The sequence below is a fragment of the Genypterus blacodes genome, unplaced genomic scaffold, assembly GCF_046128005.1.
Source record: "Genypterus blacodes isolate CSIRO-AG114 ecotype Tasmania unplaced genomic scaffold, CSIRO-AGI_Gbla_v1 ptg000067l_1, whole genome shotgun sequence".
Lineage (NCBI taxonomy): Eukaryota > Metazoa > Chordata > Actinopteri > Ophidiiformes > Ophidiidae > Genypterus > Genypterus blacodes.
The window spans coordinates 4,006,359-4,033,599 of record NW_027466879.1 but is presented as its reverse complement, the minus strand read 5'-3'; the positions used below and the strand labels follow the sequence as shown (position 1 = coordinate 4,033,599).

Here is a 27,241-nt window from a genome sequence, read left to right as displayed (position 1 = left end):
ATTTTCATGTGCTACATCACTGTATAGGAAAGGCATCCATTTCATAACCAGTGTCTGAAACTTAACCTGGAATTATATCAATGCAGCCGCTCACATTTTCTCACTTACAGTAAATTAGCAACATGACAGAAGACTTCCACAAGAATCTGAAATTTGCGATTTTGGGTGATCTTCTTACCTCAAATACCTCTGATATGTACATATTTTGACAGTAATCTGCTGTAAACATTCATCCTAGGGCTTAGTATGTTTAATTGTTAAGTAGCAGTAGTAGTAGTTATTGTTGCAATAGCTGGTGGCACCAGGAGAAAGAATGTGTGTGCTGTGAATGAGATCTTGCCTGCCACACAGCAGTTGTTAAGAGAACTGAAAGAACACCTGTACAAATGTGGAAATGAAAAAAAGGGGACACGATTGATTTTCAGCAAGGGTCTATTTTAAAACATTTGCAATGCCTTAGTGTCTTCAAATAACTAAATTGATCCACTTCTGTTTTCCATTGCTGCAGCACTGCTCTGTGTGCACAGTAAGCAAACTTTAACTTTAATGATACTGACACTAAGGCAATAAATCAGCTTTCTCCAACCTCATGATTACACCTTCATGCGACTGAAATCAGAACAAATCGAAGAACGTTTACTCAGTGTAGGAATAGATTATGTGATTGTAAATTGATTAGTACTGTGATTATGCAACACCTCATGTTTACTTGGAAAGCCGCAAACTCCTGCTGATCCAATTATTTTTCTCCCTACTATACAGTATTGCGCTATCATTATGAGGGAAGTGACAAAAAAGCCTCTTGAAGTATGTAAAGAGTTACATAATGAGATCAATTTTGTACTCATAAAGTATGGTAAGTTGAGACAATAGAAGAAGAAATGCAACACACCACACTTGTTTTTTAATAAAACGTTTATTTTTTATCCTTGTATTGTTTTCTGTATACAAGAATGTGTAACAAAAGCCAAATAAGCAATCCACTTCAGTCTTTTAAAAAATGGTAAGGCATGTCTGCTTGTATAACCATAAACTTCAAATCCCCCAAACACTTTAAACAGCGTGCTCTGACAGCTCCAAAAACCTTAATGTGCTCCTTAAGTATCTGATTTTGCAAATCACAATAGTACCACACTCACAGCATTTGTTTTAGCAAAAGTGCAGCAAACAATCAACATCAAAAATGGAAAAGACCTTGCATAACACGTTTTTGTTCTAAACATTCTGTAAAAACATATTAACTTCCATTGATTTGAGTCTTACAATATATATATTTTTTTAATTTTTATAAATTGCCATAGAGAATGAACGAGACAAAATAAAACATGGCTCACAGACAAAGTAAAACAAGCGTTGAAGCATCTCCGACAATGATACTGTATGTCCGACTACAGTAAAATAGCTTGTCGGGAGAGAGAGAGGAATACACAAGGCCATGGGGAGCTAGGAAACATTCCTCTTGATATAACGAGAGACGACTGTTGTATGCACTGACACAAGCTCTTTGGAAAAATAGGACCTACTTCCCAAGATAAGACGGTGTAATTTCTTTACTTAGCCTCTTGGCTATATTTCAGGAACACAAGTAAAGACCTGTCCTTTCATCCTCAGTCATGCAAGACTCTTTTTGTCACAGTCACAGATCTTGTAGAGGCTCTCATGGGTGCATTCGACCTTTGTATGGCTGCAGATGCTTTTTGATGTGTTTCATTTTTAAAGATACCATTGTAGTCTTTAAGCATCACACAGGAGAAAGCGCCGGTCGAGCTTAACAATGCCTTTTTGTTGAACACACCGCAGTAGCTTAGTGATTGTTGTACCACACTTCTAACCAAAAGTATCTCCCTCAACAAAACTGAAGTCATAGGGCTGTGTGAAATGTTTTCAAAATGTTCCCCAAATCAGCAACTAAGGGTTCCTACAGATCATGCGATATTTGGCCTGTTGCAGAAATAAGAATGAAATCATGAGCAAATCCTTGGTCACTGATCAAATGGCCAACAACTGAGGTCCAATCTAGGAACTATGAGACACATCCAGATAGATGATTTAACTCTGACATTGTCAGGAAACACTAATAATCATAACAACTGATGAACATAAGATAATATAAGGTAAAATAAGATCGTACTTTATTTATCCCAATTGTTGATTGTTGAACTTAATGCAGCTATACTGAACTGAAAAAAGCTATTATCGCAGAGTCTGTAGGAGCCTTACCCAACCTCCAAACACACTTCAAAACTCTGCATACACTATATACAGTATGTCGAATCACCAAAGCACAAAGATTATCTGATACTGTTCATGTAGTTCTTTTTTTAGGGACCATCTTGACATAGAGTAGTTTTTTCAAAATAAAAGTGCTCACAAAACACAAAATGGCTTTTGGGGTTAAATTTCAAATGCGAAAGCATAGTGTATCAAAGCCAGATATCTCTTCATTTCAGTCCTCGCCCACATGGACTTTGCCCTCTAAGGACCTACTTACTCCTGCAGAGTGGTGAAACACTGAAATTTAAATGCACTTGCTCAGTCAACTAGGAAGCATCCGACAGTCTGGCCTGGGTTGCCATGGACTATTTATTTATTAATTTCTCTTAAGCCATTGCAGGATGTCACAAAATCAAAATCACGATGGAAAAAGCTGATATCACTCAGCTCTACTGTCCCAGTCTAGTTTTGCCTGCCTTCATATGTTGGTTGCTTCTAGAATAGTAACAGCTGTTGGGTCAGAATCTCTTGCCTCTTCATTGGCAAGCATGGTGAGCATTTGGACTCCATGTGGCTAGGGCCATTGTGGGGAAGGTCTTTATTCCAATTTCTGGATGTCACAAAGAGGGACAGGCCATCTCTTCTTTGCTCGCTGGCTCAATACTGAACAGGCTGGGGCTCATAGCAATTACAACCGTGTTCAGGGTGTTGGCCCTTGACATTGACACAGTGAATAGTAGTTGTCACATTGTCAACGATGGAAGTTTCATTTTCTACAGCTATAACTCAACTCTCGATGCTAAAGCCTTGGCCTGTCCCAGTTTTAGGGATCCCAGTTCTCGTTAAATATTTCAATTGAAGAAAGCATTTGACTTGTCAATGAGCATACAGTTATGGGAGATTTTTGATATTATTTTTCTGTACAGAGAGAAGGGAAGAAACGAGAAAGAAAGAGAAAAAGGAAAGAAATATTGATTGGACCTAGGAAATGTCATACACATGTGGACTAAGTACATGAGGAGATGAGGAAATGACTCCAGCTAATGACTTATACTTATAATGGGATCCCAGTTCTAGCGCAGGCACTCATGGTCTGGACCCAGAATAATAAAGACCTGAACTCTGTAGAACAAAGTGAACAGGGTTCAAAAAGTAATGCAACCAAGAGGGGCTAAACTAAAGGTTCTGTGTTGTCTGTCCTCAGGCTTCTGTTTGATAGTGGCATTCCAAGCAAGAAAGGTTGCCTAGAAGTCCATCTTCCATGCTACATCTTTTAGCTCTTTCTGGGGGATCCAAAGTCGTTCAGAGGCAAGATGTGATATATAATCCTTCCATCATATTCTGGGTTTGCCCCATGGTCTCCTCCTGATGCCTGAACCCCTCACCCTTTCCCTAAGGCCACAATCTTATTTTAGTTACTTCCCAGACTTCATGACCACAGGTAAGAAGTGGAACATAGATTGTTCAGTAAACTGCTCTTTTATTCTCCCGCTCCTTAAATGTTTTTTGGCAGGGAGTGAAGGCCCGATTGCTCTGGCAACTTCCTGTGCTGCTCAAGGGTCCTGTTTCTGGTGGTAACTAAGTTAATTTCTGCTCTTGTTAGTCCACAGTTTGTGCGGTCAAGGGGACCATACCATCGTCTTATTTCTAAAATTAACTTTGTGCCTGCGATGATTCAAGCCCTCCTTGATGAGGAAGAGAAACTAGGCTACACACAGTCCTCAAAAAGCTCACAGAGGCTCTTTCAAAGCAGGGCCAGGGCAGGCCTGGGGTAAGACAAGAGACCCATTGGTTGTTTAGAAGCAGGCACACTCCATGGATAGCTACCGGAATGGCCCACTTTCCTCGAATAGGGGTAGAAGATGAACTATGAACGTGAGGGCGTCTTGGCCTTCACAATGACCCCTGTGTTGATTTTACCTGGATCCTGCATCTTTCAGTGACCTGAAGTCACAGTGCATTGTGCCAAGTTGTACATCTGGATTAACCTCCCTTCGCATGTAGAGGACAAAGCATGCTTAAGATAGAACAACTGTTTCTATAGGCAGAGGCACAACCTTAAAGTTTATCATTTCTGACCCTCTTCCAGTTGCTGACTTTGTGACTGCTTGATATGTGTGGAAAGCACAGTCCCAGTTTGTATCAGGAAGGATCTGTGGGTCCTGCTGACTGATTCTGCTCATCCTTATAGAACTACAATGCCTCACCTTCTTTCTGAATGTTAACAGGTCCACCAACAAACAAAATAAATCATAATTTTGATTGAAGAATACAGCCTAGAATACAGATCAGAGCATCATACTGTTACTCTAATGTGACTGTGCTCCAAATAGTTTTTGAACACAATCTGAAATTTTCTTGTGCTATGCATCGAAACAGAAAAATGCAAATCAGGGGTCTGAACATTGGTTGCAGGCAATTTTAACAAGATGGCTTTCTTATTTTTTCATTCATAGATCAAATAATTACCAGAAAGAAATAATACATACAAAAAAGCAGCGATTAACTAAACCAGTAGGACAGTACCTTTTAAGCAAATTACATAATTCTGTATAGGTACTGTACAATACAATCAATCTGAAAATATAAATCTTCTCTCTATATGGGGTGGATGTTTCCTGTAATTTTAAAAACTTATGAAGCCAACAAAAATAATCTGTGCAAAAGTAGGTCTCTGAGTACATTAGTAACTTCTTAGAGATAATCAAGTGTGCAGCTATAAAGTGGCCACAAAGAATCTACAGCCACACTGATGTGACCCAAAGGGAAACCGGGGCGAAGAGCTAGCTCTGTATGATCCAGATCAATCAATCCAAAACCTGTACAGCCTGCATCAAAACAATTTAAATATGTTACTTTTCAAATAAACACCATCGCCATGCATGCACACAGTGAGACTTCCTCTTTTTCTCTTCAGGGACAAATGGCATAAAATGGTTGTCATCTCATTTTCACAACTTCCATCATGTAAAGGAAAATAAAACAATTAATCAACTTTATCTGCAAAATCTTTGACATAAGCATCTTCAGACAATTTTCACTTTCTAAGAGAAGAATGTTTTTGAAAAGCCACTCTAGAATAATGGGAAAAACACCACATTTGATTTTTTTCAGAGATGTGAAAGCTGCTTCAGTGATGGCACCAAGCATCTTTGGGGGACAAGCAGGATACAGCACTGCACTGTTCCATTCAAACCTACCACACTTTAAGCCATTCTCAACGGATCTCCAGGAGTTTCTGTATGTCCAGTGAGGGAGCATTAACAGCATTAGAACTTGCTGTTAAACCTACTGTAAGTAAAAACAGTCAACGGTCACGCCACACTCAAGTATTATCTCCATGGGGTCTGTAGTGCCCAGATTGGGAGTGTGAGCGCGGCCATCAGCAGCAGTAGGGAGGGTCCGGGTGAAAGTGACTTTGCTGCTGCCGCTGCACGTTCATCGCTTCTGTCAGCTCCGAGCACTGGAGCCTCTGTTCCAACAAACACAAACTCTGTTGTGCAGCCATCCGAGCAGCCGCTGCCACTGGCAGATCCACTACCTTCATCACCTGTGGCATAAAAAAAACAATCATTAAAATTTGAATAATGAAGTACAATAGCCAGATCCAACCCCTTGGTGGGCTCTAGACTGAGGAAGTTACTGCTGACTATATATAGGGTAAGTGAAAGGGAGAGTAGCACACAACAAATGGAGGGTTTTCCAACATAAACATTTTCACAAAAGGATTTGGATCCAGATGTCTTAGATGAAACCCTTAAATACTCTTGGTTGTATACACACCTCTCACATACACTCAACAACAACAAGAAGCCAAAAATGTATCAATCAGTGTTAGATTAGAAAACAGGATTGTATTCATTATTCAGTACATTATCATAGAATTCCTTTTTATTACATAGTGTAATGGATTCACTGTTAGACCTGGTTTTACCAATGTGACTAGAGGAAGTGATTGTAAAAAAATACAACATGTATGCAGCAAACAGTGGGGAATACTGTAAGGACTTGTTTATACTTATCCTACTGCATACACAACAGAGTCGTCCAGGTAGGAAGAATCGCGCAAAAACTGAAAATACATGCAATCACCTTTGGGCGCAGCTCATGAGGTGAATTGAATTGGTCTAGTTGCATTCCTCTGCATGACTGATGAGCTTCTCCTCCATCACATTGTCATTTCTACTTACGTCGTATGCGCCTATTATCTTATTGATTGCACATTTCAAAGGTCACCGGCCGACAGATGAAAGTTTAATTCGATTGAACTTTGAGCTCAGCTTGGCAGCAGAGCATGTGACTGAGTGTCACTCAAGGTAGCGCCATCACAAAGGTTGAAGAAGAGAACAAGCCTGGCACAGTGAAGCCTTGTAGAGGAAAACATCAAGAATGACGTTTCGCATGAATCGTATGGCCAAGAAAGGGGTGCAAATTAATCATCGCAATGATAATGGAATCCGATGTTCCATTAACTTACTCGCATATAGTAGTTTTCTTATTTGGCTTGATAACAGGTAATTAAAACCACTAAATGAAATTTGATTGCTCCAGAACTCTAATGTTGCAAAACAAGACTACAAAGACGATGTAGAATCAACAAAAATGGACTTGGATGTGTGAAATTCTGACTACAGCCAAACAGCTGCACAGTTTATTTGCAGCTACCAAACACTCACATCTTGTCAACCCAAAAGAATCAGAGAGGATAGCAGTCTTGCTTTAACACCAAACCAATGCATCCTGTGGCGCCGCATGATGAGCTGCTATCTCTGAAACACCTGAGACCTGATTTCAGCAAAAGCAGTTTACACTTCTTTGCGGGTTTTTTTTTTTTGTATGTATGTGTGTGTGTGTGTGTGCGTGTGTGTTGTATGATCCAGTTCAAATCCAATATAAATTCACAAAGATACAGATAAGTCACCATCTGCACTCCTCAGACACAACAGAACTTACTGGAGTCCTGAAAGTAGATGTCATTTCCATTGTAGGCATTCTTCAATTTGTTGGTCATGACGCGCAGGGCCATGATTTGCTGTCGAATCAGCGTGTCAGGCCTGGTAATATCCACATCCACCTCTGGGTTGCTGGCCTGGTTGGTTAGACCTTCTTTCACCACTTCAGGAAAATATCTATTCAGGATAACACATAAAAGCAAAGGTTAAATCTGTAAAATAAGGTTTGTTAGGTTCTCTATGTAAGATAATAATAATATGCATTGTAATATAGAGCCAATGTTCTCCAAGGTCCATGTATGCCTAAGTAGTCTATGCACTGTAAACAGACAGCTGCCCCTCCTTTTTGCCTTTTGCAGTTTTATTTAGTTTAATTTTGCACTTGTCTCGAAGCACACATGAGGAGAACTGGATGTTTTGATGTATCCTGGTATGCTCTGACGGTTTTTCCGTTTTATTATCTCTGGGCAATCAGTTTACCAATCAGATTTAGAGCAATGTCTAAAAATGGCACAGACACAAACAGGGGAATTAACGTGTCGTTTAAGGCTCCATCTGCTGATTTTGTCGCTGGAGTGATGGGGGTGATATATTTCCTATGCCGGCACTCCTAAGCACAGAAGACAAATCACAGCCTAATCTTCAGAATGACCACACTCAGCATGCTGCAGGGCTGATAAGCAATACTGAAAATTTCCACAGGCCTTTTGGTATTTTAAGTCTTAGAGTTTATATAAGTTCTTCATAGAAGCACTGACCATTGTACTTACAGAGAGAGTTAATCTGCCAGCACGGTGGGTGGGTATTCTAAATCCTCGAGCAGGCAAAAACTGATAAGTGGAGAGCTGGGTAAATGTCCTCTCTGTGGTTATTGAGTTGTGGAGCTCCTCACCTGCCCTTAGCGTGGCTGTTCCAGCACTGCTCTTCATCAGACTCGCTGAGTTTGCCCTTGGCACAAATGTCATTTGGCAGGTTGGACCAGAACCTCCTGGACTCCTTCAGCTTCTCTTTGATGTCGATCACCTGCCATGGGCAAAAACAGAGGAAAGAAGAATGCAGGGTCAATAAATTGACATAAAAGCCTTAAGCGGGAGAAATGAATCTACATTCACAGCAGGGGGTTTCTATATTTATTTGCCAGTTTAATTCCAAAACTTTTCCATCATTGCATCGTGAACTAAACCAGTTACCAAAGTAATCAACACACATAGAGCACGCCCCGCATTTTTAAATCAGCCTCTAATTGTATATTTCAGCAGATAGCCAGGTGTTTTCTGAATACATTTGCCTCCCAGTGTGACTGCCTTGAGCAAGTTGCCGCCAGCTGGCTCTAGTCTAGCAAAGGCTAGAAAAAGAATCGATAATTGTGTAAGAACATGGAACTGCAAGGCCATGTATCACAGCAACCACAACTGGCTAATTTCCCAAGATGATGCTGCAGCAGATTTATTTTTCTTTTTTGTTCAAAACAAGAAATTTTAATTGTTTTCCTTGAAGATTGGAATCAGTGATAATAAAAAACATTTTCAACATATTCCAGAACAATTTTCTCTCCAGGATTTTAATGATCATAGAAACACTGTCTGTAGTTTTAAGATGAAATTTTCAGATTGCTTTCATAAAGATTATAATAAAATAATAATATAAAGGATTTTTATTCGAGCACACATTTAAATTAGAGGAGAAATACTAAATAAAACAGTAAACAAACGTGCTCCGACCTATCTACAGAGCTATGATACGTTGGGCATATACCAATATTGTGTTCAGCTCTAACAAGACAAGACGTGTAGATATTTGTTATTTAGCATGAATGTTCACCCCTGACTGCCTCCATCTGGAGACAACAAGTTTGACCAGCAAACAAGACAAACACAATGATTCCTCCTGAACATTTGCACAGTGTGTTGGTTCTGTAGTTTGATGTATTGAGTGGAAAACAAAGTGCTCCATTATGTCACAGTGTGTGAGCTTAAAGCCCAATTAATCTGAATAATCACATCAACTAGGGCCCTTTGTGTGCTTTCCTCATCACTTTCCAATGAAAACTTTGGAGAAGGTTGTGTGGAGCTGGCCGTGAGCGAACACAGGCTGAGGAAGGGAGATGCCAACTCTCTCACTCTCTTGACACTGACCTTTGTTAATGGTCACTGTGAAAGCCAGTCTGACAGGAACCTGCTGCCTGACAAAGGTGAAGGGAAGCTCATCATTTCTGTCATAGTGTGGCTTCTTGCCTACAGCGAGATCTTTTGTGCGAGTGTCATAGAGAGAGAGAGAAGCCACTCACATGACTTCTCTTACCATTCCTTTGCTGACGACGTGCAACTCTTCCTGTCCTTCACGTCAGAGGATACAGTCTCAGCACAGATATTATAATAATCAGGACACAAACGAACACAAAGTACACTTTGCTTTTGTAATTGGCCTTGGACTAAGCACTTATTTTGCACTCTCAAGCATACAGAGTCCAGTATTGAAAATATACTCTGCATGAAATGAAAGAAGTGCTTCAAGGCTAGATGAAGTTGTGTGAAGCCCTACAGAAATGGGCCTTATGGTGTACACATATCCTTTTGATTCAATGTCAAATGTTAAATCTATCCTGTCACCCAATTAATTCAATCTTTACACTCTCAGTTAAAGTCTTTTTAACTTGTATTAAAAGAGCAAGTAGACATGGAGCCCAGAAAAAGGACTGTTGTGTACACACAAACAAACTCAACCGTCATCATGTCCTAGTTACACTGGGGATTTGGCGGGCGCATACAGCGAGGCCTTGGGTTTTATCCAGATATGAAAGGGCCTTCACCGCCAGGATGCCACTGCAGGGGAGTGCCCTCACATTTGATGTGGTAATCCTGTCATGGACACACCAAAGCGGGTTAAGTTTTAGACAGTTGTGTAGCTCTGATTCATGATGGCCCTCAGCGGTTTTGCACTGGAAAAGGGAATTGATCAGAGCAGAAAATGCTTGGCTATTTTACTTGAATACAGCCCCTTTGACCAGGCAGAGCAATGCTATATTAATATGATAACTGAGAGTCTGCAAACAGAAATGTTTTAGGTCAACCAGAGTGAGAGGCAGGCAGAGAGGAGGGTTAACTTTACAAGGAAATAAAACTATTGATCTGGGAATCGGTCAATGAAAAACAATGCAGTCTGCAGCAGCTTAACTTAATGTACAGTAAACAATGCCAAGTTTTTCAGTACAACACTATATAATGTTAAGTGAGAGGGCTCTCATTTGGCAGAGAGGCTTTGTGTTAAATTAGGCTTTTATACCTTCAATTACATCTGACTAATAAAACATTTGATGAAATAAAAGTCTTTCCAATCAATTTCAAACGGAAATTGACTGAATCTCAAAGCGGTGTCTTCACCTCTTTCCATTGTCTTTGCACTGCTCTGATGTTGAGCATTCTGTCTGAAAGTGAGATGAAGTAAAGAGAAAGTTTTAAATAAATGTGTTGCCGTTGTCTCAAAGTACTGCACTTATAGCTCAAGATGTGATGTCCTCTTGAAAAATATTTATATAAAACAGCACTTCTTCAGCGATGAACCTTAAATGAGAAAGGAAAGGAAACTATATAAAGGAAAGTATATAAAGCGATTTTGCAAATGCATTTTGTAAAACACAACAGTATTTGCAGAGCTTCACTGCTGGCTGTTAATGATGTGATGACAGCACTGTCAGAGTGTAATTGGTGTTACATTACACTTCACATCATAGTTAACACCTACAATAATTATTCTCTTATACATCTTGTTTACACGCTAAAAACAAAAGATGACTAAAATAATGGTTCCGATGATAAATGCACAGGATTTTTGCATTATTTAAACTCAGGAATTCAGATCAGATGTATATATGATTGTATATATTTGAGTTTGAGGAAGTTACACATTTTCATCTTAACACACACACACATACATGTAGGAGCTGCAGCCCAGCAGAAAGTAAAGATGAAGATTAACCACTAATTACTACTAATTACTACTAATCACTCCTGTTTCTTCATTGAATACTGTTGGCCTGTGAAACCTGCTTATTTCCTCTCTGTAAAAATGAAGCACTGCCCCAGTACATCAGTTTAAAACCCAATTATGAGTGGAATCAAAACATCAAAAAGAACCTGATGAAAAATCTTATCAACACCAACGATCTCAAATGCCAAGACATAAAAGTACTTCTTCTACTTCTGTAATGTATCCGCTCCTGCACACTCCCCCACTGCACTGCATTCCACTGTACAATGCTCAAATTAAAGATTTTAGTCAAACACGGTTCCGGCCCAGCCTGGCTCCTCCTGGGTTCGCCGACTCCTGGAAGTGATGTCAAGTGGCTGTTGATCTATCAGAGCATGGAAGGCACCCTGCAGCAATGCACGGTAATGTAGGTCCAGTCAGTCTAATTAGGACTTTCACAGGCCGTATCTGCCTGCTTCCATTTCAAACAACAGCCACACAGCCGACTCAGGAGACACACTCCAGGCTGCTGCAGCGATGATGTAACCTTATTAAACACGGAGACAACAAGGCCAGTCGGCAAGACCTTGCTCATGTCTTTAAAGCCCTCTACCTCATTAGAACCCTCTTCAGATTTTGAGCTGTAATGATTGCCGTCTCTAAACTGACACCTCAGAAACACTTTCTAATGTATACAGATGGATGTTGCGAGGGCATGTACGCATTTGCTTTAGCTCCTCTGTCAGTGTTGGAGGGGTTAACAGAGGGAGAGTGGAGCTATGGCTATCATAGTAAATGACACCATGATTGATGCCCACTTCAAGATGATTCTTTTTTCCATGTCTGGTTTTTGATTCTCTGCCTCTGAATCTTAATTAAGAGCCTTCATTTTAATTGATTTTAACTATGTGATCCACTGTGACTCACCATAACATTAACACAAGCTTAGCAGACAAACAACTCATACAGCAAGTCAAAATGCATAATAATAAAAACAATAAGAGACAGCAAACACAAACAAGCAGAGGGCGACGATGTCAAGTTAGGGCGGTCGCACCATCATCTGCAGGATCTGAATATGTGTTCAGGCTGTAGTCTATAGTCTATAATAGTAACAAGCTCAGAAAGTTTGTGATTGAAAGTTGTTTATCTAAGTTTAACATTAATACTCATAATTAGAGGAAGCTTGTGTTTGTCAATCAAATGGAAATTGTGTTTTTGTGACGACCCTGGCTCCCTTCAGTTGAGTTGTCAGGGAGACGAGATTCACCTGCTGACTGATTGATGAGCTTCATAAGCTGGTGTCAGTCAGTCTCTGCCTCTCCTGGCAGCTATTTGGTTTATTCTTATTGGTTCCATTTTAGTATTTTGCTTCCTTTGGTATAATCTAGTCCCTTTTGTGTTTTAATTGGATTAAATAAATATTTAAATTTAATTTAATATGTGATCACCCTCCTTGTCCGAACCCTGAGCCAGTTTGTGACAGATTAAGACTGTTTACATTACAGTCACCAGATTTGGATGGCAGCCGTGTGTGAAGGTTTAGCAGCCAACAAATTGTGACACAAGAAAAAAACCTAATCTGCGGGAATGTATTGGTGTGACTCTTTTCTAGGACACTTTAGAGGTAAAAATCACTCTGTAATTGTTGAGCTGCTGTCATGGGAAAACGATTGCTCCTCTACGAATGATCTCCCTTAGATTTTTGTGTCCTTTCAGGATGGAGGGTCCTGGAATTTGCATTTGAAAAGGTGCTAAAATGGGTACTAGATGTAATTCCTCTGATTAGAAACGCAGAGCTGATGGTTCGGATGAAGGGACGCTTTGGTAGCCACAGTACAGCGAGGCAGTTTCACTGACTTATGCCAGGACAAGCAGGGGTCGCAGCCAGGGCTTAGATATTGATCTGCTGACAGCTCAGGACCCTGCATCTCTCTGGCCGTTATATCCAGAATATTAAACCTGGTTTGTGGCAGGCTTTTAAAGTGTGAAGGGGAGCTAGTAGAGGCATGTTTTCTACCACATTTAGTCTATCTCTGCAGCTACCTTTTAAAATGACTATGCAGCAGCAGGACCCAAGACGTTTACAAGGCTCGTCATGTCTGAATCTGGTACATTATTGCCCACTTTATCTCATGCAAGAGCAGTTGTGTGGCGTATGGTAGATGGGGTAGTGTGAACATTATGGGGGGGGGGGGGGGGGGGGGGAGTTTGTGGCAGGACGAGAATGTAAAACTGGAGAGAACATTACAAGCATTTACACATGAAAGCTTAACAACAGGAGCCCGGCCCTCCACTGCCAGAATCCTGCCCGATGTGACGTGGCATGAAAGATGGTGCTCATTATCAATGATTAAACCTATACCCCCTGTTTCAGTGGTTGCACAGTCAAAGCTAAAGTGCTCATTTTCACAGCAGTGGTCCCAGACAGTTTAGTTACTGGCTGTCACTTGTAAATAAAGGTGAAGTGATGACCCATATTTTATGCCTTTTCCTGATCATTTCTGCAGCTATAATTACAGAGTTGAAGGGGGGGTCTGAATCAATAATAATATGTCCCACACATCAACTTGATTCAAACAAAAGCCTGAAAGGCAGCTAATACGGTTAGTATGCAATTCACAACACATCTTTGTGTCAACAGCTTTGCCCAACAAGCTTAATGATTATTTTTTTACACAACCCAGTGTGTATGTGTATTGGTGTGTATTTGTGTGCACTTGTCATCCTTGTCTAATTTCATTTGCAACGTAGTGATAAAAGGATATGCTCACATTACGCCATATTTGGTGATCCGTCAATATGATCATGCACAGTTCATACATGGGGCTTCAGAAATGCAGCTTCAATAGGAGCTTAGAAATCCTCACACTGATGCACAAACATGCACAGAGGGATTTGATTCATCACGGGTTTGAGTGGCTGTTTTGTGCAAACTGCAAAGTAAAAAGCTTTCAAAGTATTCATCAACATAGTGACGCAAATGAATTCAGTTTGTTGCTGTGTGTTTACATGAATGTGTACACAAACTACTTGCAGCTGGTACATTTTCACCAGCATTCCATTTAATTTTCCAACTTAATAAAACTGGAAAGTTTAGTTCAATTGGTGGTATCATGCTGGACTGTGGAGGTGCCAGCTGGTGAAAGGTCAGCTGATGTAAGCAGCAGTCAGGGCTGAGTACATGAATGAATTAGCTCCACAATATGAAACCTTGTGAGTTGTGCCCAGAAAGACAGAGAGCATGAAAGCAGCCATTCTGGAGGAAGTTGGACACAGGAGCCAACTGGTGTTTGGGCGGCTGCCCGACTGCCCTCGTGGAACAAAAAATGCCCTTTAACATAACTGAATGCATCTGTTAACTGTGTCATCGTTTCTCATCCTGCACCACAGGCTCTCTGACCTGCTCTCCCTGAACACACACACAGCTTGTTTCAGATCAGATACAGAGCAGATGCAGATTCCTCACTAAATGAAGATTCAACACCAATGCACTTACAGTAGCTTTGCAATACGGGACACGATGTAGTCTACACACTGAGTTTAATGCTTTTAAAAATGTATCCAAGGGACATTTCAACCAATAAGGTCTTCGTTAAGTATACCCTGAATATTTTGAGATATTTTGACCCCGTTAGTTGATATGGAACATCTTGAATAAAACTGAAGACCTCTAGAATCAAAGATATTCATGCACTGTGCTGGCAGAATACTAGTTAAGAAGTCATCAGCACCCACATAAGCACCTTTCCTTTGCCACACGTCTGTGCAGGAGCCTGGGTGAAGCTGCAGGTCAGGGACTCCAAATCTCTTAATAATTCATTATTCATAAAGTTTCATAAAAGAAAAGTCAACTCTGTGCTAGATCCCAGGATGATAACAACAGATGAAAGAGACGAGCCAGCAACATTCTTTCACTTTAGTACCATCGACAGAGTTTTTCGGGGTGAATTAAACAGACACGAGTTAATATACAGATATGGGAATAGATATAAAATCTGAATTTGTTTCCACAGCACACAGCACAGTATACTAACATATATACAATCTAAGCTTAAGATTTAAGGAATATAACTGTATGGTATTTAAATAAATTAAATAACGCCTTCATTAACCATACATGTACCGTGCAGCATTAACAGCATGTTTATATTTCCCGACTGACAGAACTGATTCATGTTACCGCAAAGCTGCATAATTTGACTTCAAATAATCGTGATACTGAGCAGTACATCATATTCATGCTAAACAAACCGTGACCTGACTAATATAAAGCACAGATGGAATCTTCATACACGGCTGGTTTTGTATCCTTTCCTTGGAGTGAAAACACCATTTCAGGGTGGGGTGGGTTTGGGGGGCTGCATTCATAGGTGAAAGATTCAAATTCGAAAAGATGCCTTAGTCTTGGTGTTAAGCAAATGGTGTTGATTATCTCGTCAGACGCCTATATGCCACAACAACACAACAGAATAGAATTAATTATCTTCATGTTTGTTTTTAAAACTTTCCCTTGCGATCGTGTGAATTTTCACAAGTGAATAAATTGTACACAACGTTTAAAGTTGAAATGTCGTGAAAATAACGTGTGGGTATTTTGAATGTACTGCTATTCTGCTACATGAATCCTATGCTATCCTATTAACTCCATTCATATGTATGTCTTACTCTGCATCTATACTCTATATCTGCATTCAATGTGCATGTAAACATGTTCATCTGCAAAACGACACAGCTGAGACAAATGATTTCTTCTTCAGCAGCTAAAATGACACTGTACAACCTTAACCCCACAGAGGAACACTGCATAAGAAGCAAATCCGTGGTAATGTCTACCAGTCATAAACAAAGAATAGACCCACACCCTGTTCTAGCCTCTGGACTGAAGCACAATCAGCACTTTCAGGAAAATAAGCACATCAACATGGGAATATTGCAGGATGATATTGGTGGCAAGGGCGAGTCCAACAAGGTCACCAAAGCCTCAGACCCTGTATGGAGCAAAGCAGTAGCATCTGATAAATGGAGCAGATACTGTATGTGCAACTAGAGAGGCTTATTTTATTAGCAAAGTAATCTTAACAGACAATTAGAGTTATCTACCCTTGATAAATATGCAAGGTTAGACCGCAAAATGACTCAAAGTCTTCCAGTTTCTGGGTCAGAGGGACACAGCAGGAGGAGAGGATATACCCTCCTCATGGCATCACAGATTGAAATTGCCTGGCTCTCTGCAATGGGGGATTTAAATGATATAAAGCGTGGCTGAGACTTATTTAAAAAAGTAGCAAAGTCTCCAAAGAGAAGGAGGGAAACGGTTCCTTGTTCTACTAAAAACTGGGTTAGCTTACCTCAAACACAATGGCCACAGCTTTGCATTTTGTGATTTGGTGCTTTGAATAATGCGCTAAATAGGATTTCCTTGACAGTGTTTTTTTTTCCAGCATGACTACCCACACAGATACAGTGGCTCAGGAGGCTTTGCTGTGTTTATGCAGGGTAAACACCCTCTTCCGTTTGGCAGATGTGACAACCACACTGTCGTGGGGAAATGAATGGTGAGGCTGGAGCAAACTCCAGTACAGCTGTGGCCTTTATAGAAGCATCCTCTGACAAGCTGTTCAGGATGGGAAGTAATCAGGTTTTGGTGAAGTTCCAAGCTGGGCACAAATTTAACTTAATGTGGGGAAACGTTCTCATTTACAAGGAAGATGTAAATGATGTAAGTGTGTAAGTAATGTGGTGATTTGTGTATAAAGCTGTAATATTTTCAAGTGTTGAACTTTCCAGAATATCTTGCAGGAGTCAAATGAATGAACTGTCTGTTGTATAGAAGGCGCCTCAAAGATGACCCTATTGACACACAGTTTCTGCAATCATTCGAGAAATCAAGATCATGTTGGACCAGCCAATATCAATATCTATTCTATTTTACTGCAAAACAAAGTCAAGCAATTGGTTGACTAATGAAACCGTATCCATGCCAGTGCACGCATTCCAAATTGGATGCACAATTGGTGCTAGAATTGAGGACTTGAGTTTCCTGTCATGTCTGTGTCATGGGGCAAAAATAAGAGGTCTGTGCTCCTGTGGGACCCAAATGTGCAGCATGGGTCAAATTTCCTTTGTAGAAAGTCACCGACACTGTATGTACGCTGTATGTAAGAGTGGGATACAAGAGTGGGATAAAAGAACACAATAACATAACATAATATAAGTGTTTTTGCTGAAATTAGATTTATTTTATTGTTATTTATTATTTAATGCATATCATGTATAGTGGCCCTGGAGGGACATCAGCATTCTCTCTAACATTCTATTTATTTTTTAATTTGATTTCTATTTATTGTTCACACCGAGCAGATTAAATGGAATTCTCCAGAAACACTGTTCTGTGTAAAAATGCCTGAAAATCTATTGTGGTCATAATTGCATGCTTATTCATATACATTAAAGTGGCTGCCACTGTGAGCACATGCCCATGACGATGAAGATGGCTAATTTGAACATCATAGCTGTCAGCTGACTGATTTTCTGTTCTCGTTAGAGGGACGTGAGAGAATTGCGGAATATTATCTTACAAATCAGGGATGTGACATGTTTTTCTCTGGTGGTTTCAGCGAGAATATTTCCGGAGAAGGGAAATGACCTCTCTCTGCCTGCCTGTGTGTCTGTCTCCCTCTCTTTACGTGCCACTCACGGAAATAGTGTCTGGTGCACACAAGAAACTTTATTTTAAATTATTATCATTTCAATTGTTGAGATCCTTTTCACCACTTGGCACTCGAGCGGCTCTGTATGTCATCTGTGATCTGTGAAAGTTGGATTTTACGCCTGAACATGGCCAAAGCGTCTAATTAAAAGTAAACGATTGAAACATTAAAATTAACATTATTATAAATACAAGTCTCAGTTATTTCAGTCAGCACTCCTCATCTTGTGAGCTACTAACTAATCCCCTCTATACTTCCTAACCAGGTCCATTTAAACCACTGCTCCTGCTCCCTAAAGCTTCGTCACCGCTGCTGGTTTTGGCTATGATAACGTAATTGCTGTTCATCCACCACCATCTATAGGTTATGCTCTTTAACATCAAGTATAGGAGGATTTAGCTCTATGATGCACCTTCTCCCCAATTAAAACAGATCATGTGAGAGGAGAAATAAGATGAAAACATATAAAAATATTCACATTTTGCATTTGTGAGTTGTCCGGACTGCAATGTCAATGTATTTAATGGCAATATTCAAAAACATGTTAAAAGTGTATAATTAAAAAAAGTTTGAATAAAAAGTGTCCTAAGATATTACTAGTACTAATAAATATGCTCTGCTTACAACAATAATAAATGATCATTAATTTTGATGATTATTATGTTGCAGCTGGACCACAGTCATAAGATGTGGATGGGCACGGGACTAAAAAGAGAATTTTGAATGCATGATCGGGTTTATATTACATTCAGCACAGATGTCAAGTACGAATCACAGAGAACAATACAGAAAAGCTAGAGACTGAGTTGCTGCAGATTGAGACTGAGACAAAACACTCCTGTTTGATCTCACCAGGTGTTCATGGCTGCGGATGAACATCATTACTCCAGAGAAGACTAGACTGGGATTGATTTTGAGAACGTAACATCATGCAGTGTTCTCCCAGTGTGAAATATGTGAGGACAAGCTCTCAGAAAAATTAGAAGTACAGAACAAAAGCTTGAGAGGAGACCAGGGCGCGTTTAGACGTTTACACAGATGTGTGGATAACTTGGGTGGGTAAATGCCTTGACCTCTTCAAACTTGAGACAGGTTTCAATAAACTAAAAAACATTCCACATCAGCATAGCATTGTAAGGTATTATAGTATCTGGATGCAGAACAGACAAAAGGGACAGATGAAGTGTGAAGGCAGAGCACAGGGGCTGGTGTGTGAGGAAGAGGCACTGTGTCACTAGAATGTGTACGAGATCATCACCTTCAACTCAAAGACTAATGACCTGATGAGCTCCTACAAGATGCTCTGGGAAAGAGCAGAACCGTAGGTAGAATGTTCTTTTTATGGAATTGTTGGAACTGGATGCCTGTCTTCCAAACGATTAAACCTTCAACTTATCAGTCCACAAAACATTCAACCAAAAGGTTTGAGGGTCATTAAACCTTTTGGGTCATCAAAACCTCAACCGTCAAGGTGTGTTGTAGCTTTCAGATAGCAGAGTCATGAACACGACCTTTTACAAGCCGAGCGATTCCTTACAATTCCTTGGAAACAGTTATCAATATAGTTTGGTAGGTTTTTGGATGTAGAAACTAAAGGGACCAATCCTTTTCCACACAGGCCTAGTTGGTATTAGTGTGTGTTTAGTCAGGTTACCTTTGTGCTCCTATGTTAGATTTTGTGTGAAGATCTGACACAATTTATTATGAGATAGACACAAATAGAGGAAATCAGGAGGATGTCAAACACTTTTTTTTCCCATCACTCTAGTTATAAATAAAACATCACCCAGATTTCACGCCAATGAAATTCATAGTCAGAGTGAAACAGGTCTTCATTTTTGCCTGGCAGTTTGTTTTATGAATAGCTTACTCAACATGCAAATGAGGGAAAAAGCATAGTAATGTGTCTACCAAGAAAAAATGCTAAAACAAGCCCGTAACAGGTTATATAAATTATGGATCGTGGTTGAGTGACGCTTTTTGCCCCTCATCCGAATCTGGCACTGTGTTTTATGAATGTTCCATGGCGTCTAGACTTCTTTTTCTTACATTTTGCAGTAAAAATTAACAGTGATTCAAGCGTACGGGGAGCTGCTCTTCATATCCAAGCTCCGTATTTGCTCAGTCATGTGTTTTTGTGAGATAGTGGAATAAATCCCTAATGACCACATGCATCATTTGGTGTGTGCATCACTAACTTGTTACTGCGGGAGGGAAGATTGATTAAAGCGAGTGGGCGAGAGAGAGAGAGAGAGAGAGAGAGAGACAGAGAGAGAGAGAGAGAGAGAGAGAGAGAGAGAGAGAGAGAGAGAGAGAGAGAGAGAGAGAGAGAGAGAGAGAGAGAGAAGCAGTTTAACAAGGAGCTGTTGAAGTGAAACAAACTGTTAACTGGCAGGTAGGTAAAGAGAATGGCCCTGCCTTTAACACTGCTGAGTTGGGAGGTGTCCCCGCTGATCCATCGTGTCTGTCCACATACATTAATTCCCATTCACTTCCAGAAAGAGCCCTCCATTGTCCAGGCAGGGCCTATTATGGAGGCACCTCTGTCAGTTTTCCGTCTGCTCTGAGTGACTGATTGAAGTGAGTCTGGACAGATCGATTCCCCGCCCTCCATTTACCCACGGCGGTGAACACGAACACAGCCTGCCGCAGCATCCCATTATATTATGACTCATCATCAATGGATTAACGAAGGAAGATTAACTTGGGAAAGCCTGCAGAATGTCACGATTATTGGTTGTTTTCCAGCTCTATTGTCTAATTACATTTACACTGAATAGAAGCAGCTCCATAGGTGCAAAGCCTGAAATCACGTTTGTTACAACACAAGACCTCACTCACACCCCAACCATGCTGACGAGCCAAACAAATCCTCACGGAAATAGATCTGTGTGGCTGCTGCCGTCATGCATAAATAATAACAAGGAGGAGGGAGAGGAGAGGTTGAATTAGGATACAGCAGCTCTATCTGCACGTCTCCTCCGTTAAAGAACACACTTACTCTTCCTCTCCCTCTTAAATGTTAATATATACTAATATGCAAAGAAAAGAGGCACATCGAGCTTTGCACCTTGACCTCACAATGTCATTCTATGACTCAGTGTATTTGCAAATTACATAAGCTGTTTTAAATGCGTGTGTGTGTACCGGGTTCTCAATCTGCAGTCTCCCATTATCCTGCCGCTTTAGTCACCATGACAAAAATGCAGCTCATGTCCTGACTCTACAACGTACACAATTGTAAGTTCTTTTATCCCATCTTTGTCAGCACCGTGTAATAAAGTATCCTGAAGCCCCAGCAGTGCTCATGGCCTTGTGATTGTTGCTGCTAGTAAATCATTAGCTCGCCGTGCCCGGTGTACCAAATTAGCGAGCCAGAACATCGACATGGTCTCAATATTCCTGCTTCTTTTCTGGCTCCTGATCTGCACAATCATCTGCACTACATGCTAGAATTTCATTTGAGGGCTAACTGGATCCATTCTATGGCATGACTCGTGGTTTTAAACCAATTTGGCAGCATTACCATAGGTCATAATTGGCAGTTGTGTCTCCAATTATACTGGGTAAAGTGATTTCTCAATGACTGATTAGTCTGGCAGAAAGATACTGTCATGTGGGAACGGTGAATTCAACTCTCATCCAGGAACTGAAACGTTAAGCTTTCACAGCATGCTGGTTTCAGCGTTGCCCCAATAAGAATAAGGGACACACAGTCCACAGTATAAGGCCATGCCTATCAGCGCTGGGTTATTGTGCCTGATTGAAGAAATAAAACACTGCACGTTTATTTGAGCCTTTATTCCTTGATGAGAGATGGTTGTTGTCAGATCATTTCCTAGATGCAGCACCCTAGTAAAACAAAATGAAATGGAGCATGAAGAAAGGCCCGGCCACTACTAATGACTGATTTACTTTTCTCTCCAACTGCATCGCCATCTGAACAGCAAACACCCCATTAGAGAGGTTCCAAATATTTAAAAATTGGTCAAATTGCTCAGTAATGGAATTCCTTCAGGACATCAATCATGTTTTTTTTCCTGCTGGCATTCGTTTAATGGAGAAATTGACAATAGCTTCCTGTTGGCAATGTTAGTCAAGGCTGAGAGAGAATGAATCCATTTCTCTAATAATTGTTTAATCAGGCGTTTGGTTATGATTGACAAAGCCAATACCAAACAAATGAAGAATGTAACACCCCGACAACACGGAATGTGCGGAATGTGTATCGGAATCTTACAGCTTACACATTAGATGAGCTATGGTTACTGCTGTGAGTAAGAAGAGGAGAAGAGAAGCTACAGTTTGGTTTCACATCACTGTTCACTATCACCATCACTGATGTCTGACAAATCCTACCAATTAATCAGAACGTTTCAGCTGCACATCCAGGCTGCAATTTGAAGGCAGTCGTAGTCAGATTGCATAATTAGCTGCATCTTCAGACACTAATGAGACACAGATAGTGAGTGTAAAAGTGAATGAAACGTGCTTGTGCCTGCATGCAGATCTATGCTCTCTTTGCAAGTTTACAGATACTATGAGGAGAATTATGAATACTGAGTCATGAGGATGCTACCAAGCCTTTGAATCAACTTTGAATCAACTTACTTGTTGTTGCATTGTGGTATATTTTATTATAATGTCATAGTTTTTGTTGTAATCTTGCCAAAAGGTGATTCATAATTGGATGCATTGACTTTTCCATAGGTCAGAGCCCATCATATTAGTATTTCCAGACATCTTCAAAACGAGGAATAATTCACTTTCTCTGGTCAAACTGACAGAATCAGCTTCTCTTACATCTAAATAATGTGGACTATGTAACACAATATCACATAACCTGAAGTTCTGGTGCTGCTGCTCCACTGGCAACTTCATGGTTCAGTTATAGAACCGCAACATTCATGCTTTTTAATCAAGCGACGCATTGGACAAAATAAAGGTAAAATGCAGCATACCTGTTGTTCAGATAACCCTGGACCCTTCCCAGCATGCACTGGGCAAAACTTTGTTGATGGGTCACCAGGGCATCACAGGGGCAAAACACTGTTGCATATTCACAACATGAGCAACTAAATTCTGAGCATCCTGAGCTTTGTGTCTTTGGACCATGGAAGATGAAACCTCAGCAACAGCCCTCAACACTGACAAAACACTCCCCCCTTTGATTTACCATGGACAGACAGAATAGTAAAGAGAGCAACACAAATTCTACTAATGACTTCATCTGCCGGGGGAGGCAGTGGCTCAGTGGGTAGTGCTTCCGCTTGGGAACCGGAGGGTCGCCGGTTCGAGCCCCTGCCGAGGTGCCCCTGAGCAAGGCACCGGACCCTCAATTGCTCCCCCCTCTGCGAAGGGTGGTAATGTAATGTAAGTCGCTGTGGATAAAAGCGTCTGCCAAATGATCGTAATGTAATGTAATGTAATGCCTATGGCTCAGCTCCAAACCACACAACAGGTTGTTGCACACAGGTCTTTGCTGTGAAGTGTTAAGGCAGGGGAATCACACACCTGCAAACACCAACAAGCTACAGCTGCAAAAAACAGGATGTAATAGAGGCACAAGCAGAAGTGTTCAGATTCTACACTGGCTTATCAACCCGTTTGATGTCTCATACTGACAGCCAGTACAGCCAATCACAACGTGCTGGAACCAAACACTGCAGAAACATTCAAACGTAACAGTGACGCTTCATTCGACCTGATTATACAACTACAAAAAGGTTAAAAGAAAATACAGGTCATTGTTTGTAACCCCTCATTAGTTCAGACTTTGTAGGAAAACTAAATAGTGTTGTGCTGTTTAGTGAATCTGTATGTGTTTGCCTCAAAGGCTCATTTGTGATTCACAACATTGCCACATTGCACACAGAACTCAGTGCAGTGTGAAACAAAGTCATTAACATTAATCAAGTTTTGTCCCGAGGTTACAGACTTGAACTTATACTTTTGTTTTTAATAACATAAATTACACCACCTACACTGCAACACACACACTCTCATGAATTTCCTTCATCCAAACTGAATTCCCAGCTGACTTTGGTTTTCTCTGGTAACCTTACCAATGTGGATGTAAATGTTCTGACGTGTGTTATTTTGTGAATGAATCTCTTCTGGCTCTAAGTCGTTTGGATGGCATGTCTAGAAATGCTAAAATAACGCTTCGGGCACATCCTCGACTCTCTGTCAGGATATATGGGAGATGAGGAGGGTAAGAAAAAGCAAAAACACTGGGCACTGGGTAAAAACACATCCTTATATATTATCATCAACTAGTCAGGAATGGATAAGAACTGTATTATCACACACACATACACTTTTAAACATTGCCGTCGACGCCCACACCTTAAATGATTACCTGTACAGCAACTGGCCTCAATAGAATAAAAGGCATAAAAATCACATGAATAAACACAGCAAACTAATTATTCAGCTGAAATGAATAAACGGGCATGCCACAGCATAAGCAATCAATATCAACTTTGAATAATGCACAGAAGTCGAGCTCTATGGGAAAGTTGATTAAAACACCACAAGACAGATGACTTGGTGAAGAGTAAGAGGAGGAATGGAAGGCTTACGCTGTGTTGCATTGTCCTCCAGACAGCCCTCTGGGAGCAGCGGAGAAATGAAGAAGAAAGAGCTTTAATTGGACATCGGTGAAATTGAGATAGAGAGAGAGAGAAGGAGAGAGAGAGAGAGTGAGAGTGAGAGAGAGAGAGAGAGAGAGAGAGAGAGAGAGAGAGAGAGAGAGACACACACAGAGGAAGGACAGAGGGAGAGGAATGTCTGTTAGTGAGGCATAAAGTTAAATGATAAATGGTGCGACCGAGACGTTCCATCACCCAGCCTCATCACTCTGTGTGACAAAGCCACAACGTTTAATTAAAATCAATGGGAAGAGCAGGACATACATACAGCATATATACATGTAGGAGCAGATCAGAATTCCAATGCAGAAGAAGTTGGAAAAGTCAAAAAGTGGTAATAATACTCAGGTGATTTATTTGATGGTGGAGAGATGTTTGTTGTCCTGATTTACTAAAGTTAATATTGTAAAATGAGGTATTGAATAAACTGCAACCTGTGCAGTCAATCTAAACGCAACTTTACATTTTGATAGGTTCTTTATTTCCCTTAATACTCCCTTTGTTGTTTCATTTAGTTCAGCTGCCAAGAAGTAAGATAACTAGATAAGACGCTCAATCATTAAGGCAATAAAGTGACGACTCAAGATAATTTGTGTATCAAACGTGGGCTGAATCCAAGAATAACATTTAAAGTATCATGTCTGTTCAAAGGTGCAGAGGTCTGCGAGTGTCTTAGGTATTTTACAGCCACATGTTACTCTTTCATGTCACTGCTAGTGATAGATTAGCTGTAAAGACCAAATGCATCATTTTCTCTGTATATTTGCTCCTGAACTTGACGATGAGATTATCTGTACATTTCCCCTTTAATAGTACAAGAATACATTTGATAAATGGATCGGCCAATGGGACAATGAATTGGCCATGGGGCTAATGGATCACAAATGGATTTTAGAGTATGGTTTAATAATACATTAATAAGCCGCCTGCCGTCATTGCACAGTCTGGCACATTAAACATACAGCTTTATTGCACTGCTTGGGTTTCAGACTGTGATTGATTCAGGCCACTAATGTTGTAAAAATATCCAACTTCAAGCTTTGCTATTGTATTTTGTAGTCACAGGTAGAAATAATGTGTAAGTCACAATAACACAAATTAAAATATGAAAGTTGTCATCTCTGCTTAAAATGATGCATGCCGCAAAGCATTATGCCTTCATTTACAGTAATTGATTGAGTATTTCTACTTTGTGACAACATAAAAGCAAAACAGCTTTGTGAATCATTCCTTCCGTCGAAAAGCTACTGTACTGTCAGTGGTTGACAGACACTTAAGAAAGCACAGAGTTATGGAAATGATGTCTGCCAATTATGTACTGTGTGTCATATTTACCGTGTGTTTAACTGAAGGTAAGAATGACTAGAGGCTACGGGAAGCAGAGCGGAGGGCCGTGGGCGTCACATCACTGCTTTACACGCACTGCAGCAGGGTACGGACAGCCTCCCACTCTTTGTGTTAACAGCACATCTACAGTATTTATAGCCTCAATTAACCGTCCTGGCATTTTTACCCTTGCAAAGGATGCATGTTGACCTATTTTACAGTTCCCAAGAAGGATTTTCAGCACAGTATACACTTTGAGATGAGACACAGCCCATCTCTGTGATTGGGAACATTTCATAATAATCGTTTCTGATCTTTTTCCTGCATTCCTACTCGCTTTCGCTTTGAGACACACAGGCTGAACAATAAGTGTAGAGGAACGTTTCTGTGAAATCTCTGCAATCTCTGGCTCAGGATGTGAACGGATGTATCTGACAATTTCTCCCTCAGCACAGAGTTGGAGAGGAAAAAAGAGGATGCTTGGTGTCTGTCTTGACTACATGAACATGGGTTTACCATGTTTTTACTGGATTCTTTTGGGGCCCGTACTTTCTCTGGGCCTTTGGACTTGAGCCATGGTAAGTCTGCCTTAGGCCCAGCATGATTTTGAGCTTCTTCCACCAAAAATATTGCCGAGAGACCAAAAGTTCTGAAAGACAGTTTGAACTGTTACCAGGAGAGTGGAGGCAGCGTAGTAGTAAAGGCAGTAAAGACAGTGTTCAGCATCACTTGTTGGTAGAATCAAGTCTCCTTTAATAAAAGCAACATGACTTGGCAGTAGATGCTTTTCCACAGGCTATAAAATCAACAATAAATATGTGATTGTTTCAGAAATGTGTATGTTGCATCAATTGTTCATATTTTCCCTCTCCACTCTGCAGAAATGTTTCAATGCCCATTTCACAGACCGACAATAATTATGCGCAACATTGTTTTCAATTATTTTGTGTTTGCAAACCGAAATGACTCGCACTGTTGATTGTTGATCGTCCCTCCAATCACAGACTTCAGTATTGGCTTTCGCCCTTATCTACCGTATCTCTTTACTTACAAGTCTCTCCAGGCTGGTTCCAGCAGCTGTGGTGGGTCTCTCCTCGGGGGTGTAGGGCCTGAAGCGAGCGCTGAACACATCTGAAATGCCACGCGCAGATCTGCCCATTCCCTGGGGTTTTGGTTGGCCGCACCCTTGAAAAACCTAAGATGAAGCGAGGGAGATACAATTACGACAGGGCGAGGATAGGCAGAGATAACAGCCTCAGCACAAGCGACAAGAGACAGGCGAGGCAGGCAAGAAAGGCTGCTGAATGACTGCGTAACTGTTAAGCATCTTTCTTTCACAAGGGAATTGCCAGGTTCGCTCCTCATAATTACCATGTGGATTTTTTTCTTCCTTATTCAAGTCCTGGGCTGATTTCGG

The 27,241-nt window shown here is 40.6% G+C and overlaps 1 protein-coding gene across 1 annotated transcript in view; it reads right to left on the bottom strand.

Moving 5' to 3' along the window:
* Positions 1-4,751: 4,751 nt before the first annotated feature.
* The window catches only part of LOC143004792 (glypican-6-like), a 118,366-nt gene continuing 95,876 nt past the window's right edge, over positions 4,752-27,241 (bottom strand). Inside the window, exons 6-9 of the mRNA XM_076155940.1 lie at positions 26,876-27,019; positions 8,059-8,189; positions 7,168-7,343; positions 4,752-5,764 (exon numbers count right to left, since the gene is read on the bottom strand). Of these exons, the coding sequence (XP_076012055.1) occupies positions 5,547-5,764; positions 7,168-7,343; positions 8,059-8,189; positions 26,876-27,019 (669 nt within the window). The 3' untranslated portion in view covers positions 4,752-5,546. The remainder of the gene's footprint in view (positions 5,765-7,167; positions 7,344-8,058; positions 8,190-26,875; positions 27,020-27,241) is intronic.